The sequence below is a fragment of the Phaethon lepturus genome, unplaced genomic scaffold (genome assembly GCF_000687285.1).
Source record: "Phaethon lepturus isolate BGI_N335 unplaced genomic scaffold, ASM68728v1 scaffold9075, whole genome shotgun sequence".
Lineage (NCBI taxonomy): Eukaryota > Metazoa > Chordata > Aves > Phaethontiformes > Phaethontidae > Phaethon > Phaethon lepturus.
In genome coordinates, this window is record NW_010542619.1 from 2,937 (window position 1) to 11,827 (window position 8,891).

Consider the following 8,891-nt stretch of genomic DNA (forward strand, 5'->3'; position numbering starts at 1 on the left):
TTGATGCAGCCCAGGATATGGTTGGCCTTCTGGTCTGTGAGTACACATAGCCAGCTCATGTCCAGCTTTTCCCTTGATTCAAGCATAAATCCTTGGTGGGGGCTTTTAGGGGAGGTTGATAAGCTCTCTTGGAATTTTTCCCAGGTGCTCTGCACTTTCCTACCTCACAGCTTTTTTTCTGGGATTGAGACTATTCAATAGTAGCAAGTCCACTGTTGTCCCAGTGTCCAAGTACAAATAAAGAGATCTCACAAAATAATCTGTTTCAGAGCATTTCCTGGAGGGGTCACCCAAAAAGAGCTTCAGGAGAAAGAGGAATATAAGAAGCTGAAAGAGAAGAATAAACAGCTAGAGGCAAGGTAAGGTATTTATTCAGATTTCTGATGCAATGTGTGTTTCTACATTGAAAAGCCACTTACTTCTTGCACCCTCCAGTCTTTAGGAACTCTTTGTTTCTGACCAGACAGCCTGGACACTTTCTCCCCAGACTTGCAACCTGCCAGCATCTCTTTGTAACTGATTTCTGGAAGATGGCATGGGTTGTTCTGGAAAAGGAAGGAGACATTCCCAAGCTGAACATGTTAATAAAAGGAATCATCTTACAATGACATAGGCAAAATGCCACTCTTGATCACATTCCACTGTGATCATGCAAAATTGAGCTGAGAAAGCACTATTTCGCACATGAAAGCTGCTTGCCAGCTATATAATATAGTTGAGAAGTACATTGTAGAAAATATGCAATTCATGAAATAGATTCATAATACACTCTAAGAGTTACACTTATTCATTGTTTCATCTTGTCTTAGCTAAGTTTTTTAATATCTTTCTTGCCCCAGAAACCAAGAGCTCTTGTCTAAAGTGATGGGCATGCACAAGCACTCTGAGAACATGAATGATGCCTCACGTTTGACTGCTGTGCTGCACATGTATGAGATACTCAGGGTACATGACTGGGAAAAAATGAGGAGCTCCCCATCCTCCTACTTGACGTATAAAACTGGCAGCAGCATAATTAAGGTTTGTTCATGTCCATTTTCTCAATCTGAGTCTTATCAAATCAATATGGTGTAGCCAGTATTGCAGGCTTTGAGTATTAGTATTTCTGTGTCAGACAGCGCTGAGGCTAAGCTGGGTCTCTGATTTTCCAGTGCAGCAGGGCCTGTGTAATGATGTAGAGAGCAAACAGATGATGACCTGCTTCTTCCTGCCTTTCAGAAGGGCACATTCAAATCCCAAAACTTGTGCATGTTAAGCACAAGTGGGAAACTACAGCCCAGTTTCCTTATGGTTAATGCTTTAAGTACTAGATGGAACACCTCATTCTGATGCCTGACTCACTGCTCTGATGCTGGGGGAATTTAAGGAAAATATCAAAATGGTACAGCTTAAAGTATGAGACTGAGATGAGGCCATTATTAGCATTGGTTGTGATGATAAGGCCCCAAGATGCTCAAGAATGGGCTTCAACATGCAAACATCTGGATGAAACAGTTTATTACCCAGATATTGAAGACATATTTCAATCAATTAGTGGGTTTAGAATTTACTCTAATGAAGATGTGGTTTCAGCACATGCTTTCCATACTACTCATTTCAAGGTGATTGCTGCTGTAATCAGCTGTTGGCTTTGCATTGCAGAAGCTGTTTGATGCCTGTGAGAAAGATATACAGCAGAGAACAACTAACATATTTGAAGTTCTTGACATTCCACATTCGAATGACACTATGACCAACAGCAAACAGGTACTTTATGTTTCTGTGTAGCTGGACCCAGGCAGTGGGATAAAAGGTCCATCTGCACCTGCCATTCATTTAGAACTTAGCTTCTGCTAGGGACACTGCTCAAAATATATTGGTAATGACAGTGGAGATAACTTCTGAGATGAGAGGGATGGGGATGTGGAAGGCTGAGCTCCAGCAACCTTTCTGTGTCCCACGATACACAGACACACACTGCACGTCTGAATTGTCCAGCTGGCTGAGGCACATAGACAAGGCAGAAAACATTTTCCAGCCCTGTGTTGCTTTTATGGGACCTTCTTACAAAGCTTGAAATTTGCAGCTTCTCTTTGCCAGAAATGAAAATTCCCAGTGCTCAGGGACTGTACTGTTGGCCACACCACATGCTAACAGTCTGCTTTGTGCTGTGCTTGGTTTGTAGGGGATGATGCAAGAGATAAGGAATCTCTTCAGATACTCCTATTACCAAAACCACTCCGAGTTTTACAGCAAAATTATCACTGTAAGTAAAGACACTGCCCAGGAACAGGGGCAGTGGTTCAATTTTCTGGCATGTCTGTGCAGCTTGGTATTTAAAAAAATGGGAGGTCTCCCTTCTGCTTGGGGTTGCTTTCCAATTGTCATGACGGTCTTCCAGCCCATATACTCCCAAAACATTCTCACAGGCGTGCATAGCGGTACATGTAACCTTGTAAGGGAGATACAAAGCTGCGCCGGGAGCAGTGGGGAATCGCAGGACAGGCAGGGCAGTGCCCTTAGCAACAAGGGCACAGTCCTACCAGACCCAAGCAAGTGCAAAGAGTAGGGCCAGTGGTGGTGATCAGGGTCAGCCACAGACCGGTGATCATCAGGCAAACCCACGGTGACCAGGCAGGTCAAGACTGAGCTGGGAAGTCAGTCTGTAGGTCAGGATCAGCAAGGCTGGGCACAGGCATCCCAACATCACAGCTCAGGCAAGCACCCAGCCACCGCTGAGTTTGAATCAGCTCCCAGGCCAAGTGGCGGAGGGTCTGTTATGAGAAGTCTGAGGCTTCTCGTAACTCCTTCTCACACCACCCTTTCTGCCAGCTTAGCTGTTTTTCACAACAGTCAAATCCAAGGTTATAAGGCCGTGCTATATCAGAGCTGATCTTGAACACAAGCAGCCAAACCCCTGGAGAAGCAAGGGAAAGCTTGCAGATACTGTTGGTATGCACAGAGCCCTGATACTTGTTATCCAAATGGACTACGGTCTAGCTCTTTTTTTTTTTTCCTGGAAAATACATATATATATATATGTCATATATATCACATATATATGAAGCTTAAAAAGAGCAGCTTCCTCCTCTTGCAGCTTGCTGGGCCTCTCCAGAAGCTCAGCCTTGTCAAGCTCTTTGCAGATCTCTCTGTGAGGTAATAGAGACAGTTGCTGGATGCTGGAACAGTCCAGAAGCCAGGACTTAGTAAATAAAAGAAACTTTAAAGTGACCCTGGGACCCCTGCCTGTCCCACTCAAATGGTACCATCAGCTTTGTCAAAGTTATTCAGTGCTTGGTTCATGTATAGCAGCTGCACAGAATGAGAGCAGGGAGGCAATGTAACATTACATCAATATAACATTACAAAGCTTTGAAAACTGTTCTCACTTGATTTTCAGCAAGCTGGCATTGACCCAAAAACTGCCATTCAAAGACAGTTCATGCTGCAGTGCTGCAAAACTTACTGTTTGTTGCTTCTTCAAGACCCACCAGTAAATGCTGTGTGGAACCTACAGGAAAGCTCAAGACAATATTTAGAGCATGTGGACAAGAAAGGCTGGGAGCACTGGAAAAAACCAGCATTTCTGTGGCCTATAATGAAATGTGGGGAACAAGTCATTCTGAAAGGAGTAGTCTGGGATGAGAAGTAGCATGACTTCAGACTCAAGCTACTCACTTATATGACCACAAGAAGATGAAACAGCTGCTGTGCAATACGCTGCTTTTCTTTCTCCCACTAACTGCCTGCGTTTCAGAGCTTGTAAGTTAGACACTCCTGACTTGGGACATCTAGGACAAATCACTGCTTACAAACATGTATTAAAAATTGAAGATGTTTGCCTCAGCGGCATAAATACATTTTATGTAACATTTGTTCCTTGCTGTCTCTCAACAGCATTTGTATGGAAAGAGAATCTGTGTTTTTAGCCTACCTTACCTGCTCTTCACAAATGCTTATGACATATTGTCAGATAACAGTGGGGATCTCAGTCACCCTGTGGAGGCACTTCCGTCCTCACCAACAGCATGTAGTAGGATCAATGCTTTGTGGGATCCCCAACAGCAGTGGTATCTCTGCCCTCCCCTGTGTCTATAGGTGCACAAACTGCAGGCTCATGCTTTCTGAATCAGCAGCAAGGATGAAGATGGCCTGTAGGGAAACGAGCATCCTTCTTGAGAAAAATGTACTTAGCTGAGAAAGAGATCAAAGCACTAAAAGACAAGGCTCACAATGGCTACAACGGACTCTCAGAAGACAGGTGTGCGTAGGGATCTGTACCCGGACACAGACACCGAGAACCACTCTTATATGCCACAAGGCCACTCGTCTCCACACAAATGCCGCTTGCCTGTTAGTACTCAGCTGCCTTCCTATGTCTGTACAATTTACCACTCCATAGCCCTTCAGCTACATACCTGCCACAGCTCTTGATCAAAGTGCTCTAAAAGCTGTATTTCACAGCGTAAGGGGGATGCAATGAGGCAAATTTATGTGCTCGTGTGACAAAATATTCAATGAGAATCTTGAGATTTGCTAAATAAAAAAGACTGGAAATCCTGCGGTGTGCCTGTCAAGTCCTTTCCTACAGTTCTGCCTTCTAGTCCAGCAGTTTCCTTGGCTGCACAAACTCCCTGGCATTTTCTCGGCGGTCCCCACAGACAAATTTCTGTGCAGCTCTCTGCAAGCAAATTGCTCTGCTTCTCTCAGGAATCCACTGTTCTTTGAGCATGTTGCAAGTCACTGACAACATGAGCTGGGATCCAGGTATGTGCAAGAAAATTGGTTTTTAGAAAACCAAAGTATTCTGAGAAACTGACTGTAAAAGACCTTTACTGGAAATATTTATTATGGAATAGAGCAGGTGAATTAAAATTACATGTGCACCATATTTCCTACAACTTTCACAAAAAGAAAGAACCACAATAGTTAGTTTTTCATACTTTGTAAGGTGTTGCAGACTACGGTGGGCAGTGCATTGACACGTCAACTTGTCCAGGCTTCAGAAGGTAAATAACAGGGAAGTTGCCCAGTACCACCACGTGGGAGCTCCAGCATGACCCTGAGCCAAATGCTGTGTGATTATATAGGTGCAATAGTATGTACATGGCATGCTGCCATGCTCTATTTGTTACCCGCTTAGAAATTTTGTTAGCCTAATTTTTAAGATCCTGTGCCTCTTGAGTCAGTCTGGTCCTGTTCTATGGATCAGTTTTATCTCTGAAGTTCATTGCTTCTGCAGCTGCATGGTCCTTTCCTTTGATTTTTCTTCACTTAACATCTTTTTTGCTGGCTTTAGGCTAAAACACTCAAGTTACAAAGCTTTATATTTCAAAGGTTGACTTAAAAGCCTCCAGAAGGCTACAAGCACTGTTGTATCTTTTCCAGCAGGCTTCACACACACTTCCTAGTCTCTCTCAGAGGCAGGAGCAGACTCTTTGCTCAGTTTGTACAGCACCTAGCAGAATCCAGCAGATCTGGGCTCTGAGGAACTGCTGAAACATCTTTTTCCCTGTTACATACACTCAGCTGATCTCAAAGGAGCAACAATTTCCCTCTCCCTGCAAAAGGTGTCATTTGGCCTAGAGTGCAGGAGCCCCAAAACAGAGTGGGCTGTCTCCTTCCTGCGCAGTACAAGATTTGTAACTGCTCACAACAGACCAGGTACTTCATCCATTAGCAACAAAGGTCCACTGATTGCCACAAAGTGTCTCTTTGTGTGAAATTTCCCCATTGCCAGACTCCCACATCTCTTGTTGCAAAGGACAACATCTAGTCCCTGACCCAACGCAACCTCTTTTCCCAGTTCTTGATGTCTGAGGGTGAGATTTCACCTGGGGCTGAACATCCAGTGCGCTGGTGTGGTGAGTTAGGCCACACATTTGGTGTGGGTTGCATTCCTTAAACCTCTCCTACCAGCAAAGCGAGATGCAAGGATTTTAGTATCAAATGCCCCAGCTAAGTCTAAGCACTTTGGAGCAATCAACAAAACACCATTGTTCTAGAAAGGTCGCTGGGGGCAGGGATAATGGCTGTGGCTGCTGCTGACCTGTCCTGAGGCAGCCTGAAGCCTCCAAACAAGAACCTGAAAAACAGGTTGAGTCACACAGATACACCCTGCCTTCCTCCGTGTTGCAGAGGGGGCAATAATGAAATAACCCAGAGCTGTCTTCCTTTCCATCTTTGTCTCTACACCATCATTAAGAGACTTGGAGAAATGCTACTGCTACTACTGAAATGTTGTTCTCCCATAGCTTCTTCCACCCTGTAACTCTTGGGGATAAGCAGATTTTTCTATGGCCTGAGACGTGAGTTGTATTTCCCACCAGCTCCTCCTCCTCCCCTCCCTTTTCATCAGTCAACACAACCATGCAAGAGCCTCCTCCTCGCTTGGTCTCATTTGCTATCTAAACCAAGCTAAGACAGTTCCGACCTAGACTTTGTTCAAATCTCAGTGGAGACCCTGAGACCCTTTCCCTGCTCATATACTCTTCATCCAGAAGAAGGGGGGCAAGTCTACCCATATCTCTACACCTTACATCTCACAGATGGATGGCAAACAATGGGAGTCTAAGTTTGCTCATCCCTGCCAGAGACAACATCTCCTGCAAGACAAGAGCTCCGCACAAATGAATTCACATAGCCAAGTGGGTTAGATCCTCCACCTGGTATGCAGAAAGGATTCCCCTGTGTTACACTATCATCCTACCAGTGATGCAGGATTATCCCTGGAGCTAAGGCACGATGGCTTTTCTTCACTCTGTAGGATGCAACTAGTTGCTATTTCAGTCCTTCAGACTTTGGTGGGAGATCTGAATGACAGCAGTTATAATCCATGGATATCTGCTTTGCTGTTAGCTGTGTTTTGACCTTTCCTCTCTCTGTGATGTACTTTCATTTATTTCACACATGCAGGAAGCTTTGGTGAGAGAACAGATGGGTCAGTGAGCCATGGGATTTGTCTCTTGTCCCTCAGTGACTTACTTTCTAACAGCTACAAAGGACCAGGGTTCAGGGGTTTGGATACGGGGAGGGACAAAGTGCAAGCAGATCCTTTGGCTCTCAGCAAGTCTCCTGCCCATCGCAAGAAAGCAACAGAACCAGCATGCACAAGTCTCAGCTCTTGGAAGAAGGAGCAAGCCAGCCTTGTGATTATCCAGTGGGCTCCATTTAGATCATTAGAAGTACCTGGTCAGTGCTGTTAGCAGAGCCCTTAGGGTCTCAGATTTTTTTTTTTTTTTTTTTTTGTGTAAAAAGATGGTAATGAAACCTACAGGTCCTGCAAGACAGATGTCCTCCCTTAGTTATCCCAGAGCAAATACTTCATAGACACAGCAGAAGCTCTAGCCCAATCACTGTCCCTTCCCCTCAGAGAGAAAACCTGACCCCAGACACAGCTGTGGTGGTCCACAGCTAGCCAGCACCTCTGGATTTTCCCAGATCTTGCAACAACACATAATTAATACTTGCATTATATCACTGACTTCTCTTTAGAAGGTTTTTCACTTTTGAAAGTAATGACCATACTCTGGTTAAATGCATGGAGATACATCTCAAATGCCCATTTTCCAGAAGGGTACCTGGGAAGGCAAATAGCAGCTATTTCATCAAAAAGTTTCCCTAGAAATTCATTATCCCTCATGACAGACTCCTGTGAGAATTAAGATCACTCAAATAACAACATGGGTAATTTTGAAGGAATGACTGGGCAATTGACCTGAGGGTCAATGCTGAGATCTTTCGTAGCTGAAGCTGAGATGTTTCAGGCAATTTAGTTTTGTACAAGTGTTTGTCTTGGGATACTGAAACCAAATCCCGGACAAAACCTACCTCAACAGCTGCAGAAAGGCAGCACAAAAGCACAAAAAGAGCATAAACTTATTATTGTGTACCCTAATTTGATAGCATTGCAGTCATGTGCCACCCTTGATCCAGCTCAAGTACCAGTGGACAACTAAGCCGTGGCTGAGCATCACTACTGGTATGACTGTGGGCTCACGAATGCTTGAAACGCTCCTGAGAAAAATCTGTGCTGTGGGATGCTAAGCTCACATGGCTGTGAGCAGCCGCCTCAGCTGCGCCTGTCTCCTCTGCATTTGTCCCTAGCCCTTGCTGGCAGCTCTTGCCCTGCCAAGTCCAAGAACTTCCTCCTGGGACCTTTCCTGTGGATTGCACGTGGGCTCGCAGCTCCACAGCAACGTGGCAGACGCTGCGGCGGACACTGCGGTTCCTCGAGGTCGCTGCAGCTCAGGGCATTGTGGCAGGGAGACAGTGGGAAGCGAACAGTGAGGGTGCAGAAGCAAACTGCACAACCGATCCTCCCAACAGCTGCCGGGGGGAGAGACAGAGCTGCAGGCAGGAGCAAAACTCTGTGTTTGGAAGAGACCCCCAGCGCTGTAGGGCCCTGGGGGTACGCTGTGCTGCAAAGGGCCTTTTGAGGGAGGCCCAACAGCACTGGGGCCCATGGTGAAACCCAGAGCCACCATCCTGCAGGTACAGATGCCGCAGACGGTGAGTTGGGACAGGGCAACACTGGAAAAGTGCTGGAAAGCCCACCTCCACCCAAGCCGGCACAAGAAGGCTTGTCCCTTTCACGTGAATTGTCTTGATCTTAGTCTGATTTTAAATGGCGTAATTCTCCCCACGAAAGCATAAAAAAAAGAATCACTTCCAGCAGCCACACAAAGTGTTAGGGAGGGTTTTGGTGACATTTTCCAAGCCTCGTGAAGACGCTCAGGACCGCTCAGACAGACTGCATTATGCATAAACTGGATGGAGCAGATGGGGTGGGGAGACACCAGTTAATATTTTTTTTTCTTTAAAGTGATTTGATAAAGTTCATCGCCACTACACGAAAACACCGCTGGAGGAGGATGGGCGGCGGGGGCACAGCCTCTCCCTGCAGCACCACC

The 8,891-nt window shown here is 45.6% G+C and overlaps 1 protein-coding gene across 1 annotated transcript in view; it reads left to right on the forward strand.

The window, feature by feature from the left end:
• Positions 1-269: 269 nt before the first annotated feature.
• Positions 270-8,891, forward strand: part of POLDIP3 (polymerase (DNA-directed), delta interacting protein 3) — a gene marked incomplete at its 5' end in the record, with an annotated part of 23,176 nt that continues 14,554 nt past the window's right edge. Inside the window, 5 exon segments of the mRNA XM_010288083.1 lie at positions 270-359; positions 840-1,020; positions 1,642-1,746; positions 2,165-2,245; positions 3,077-3,135. Coding sequence (XP_010286385.1) covers positions 270-359; positions 840-1,020; positions 1,642-1,746; positions 2,165-2,245; positions 3,077-3,135 — 516 coding nt within the window.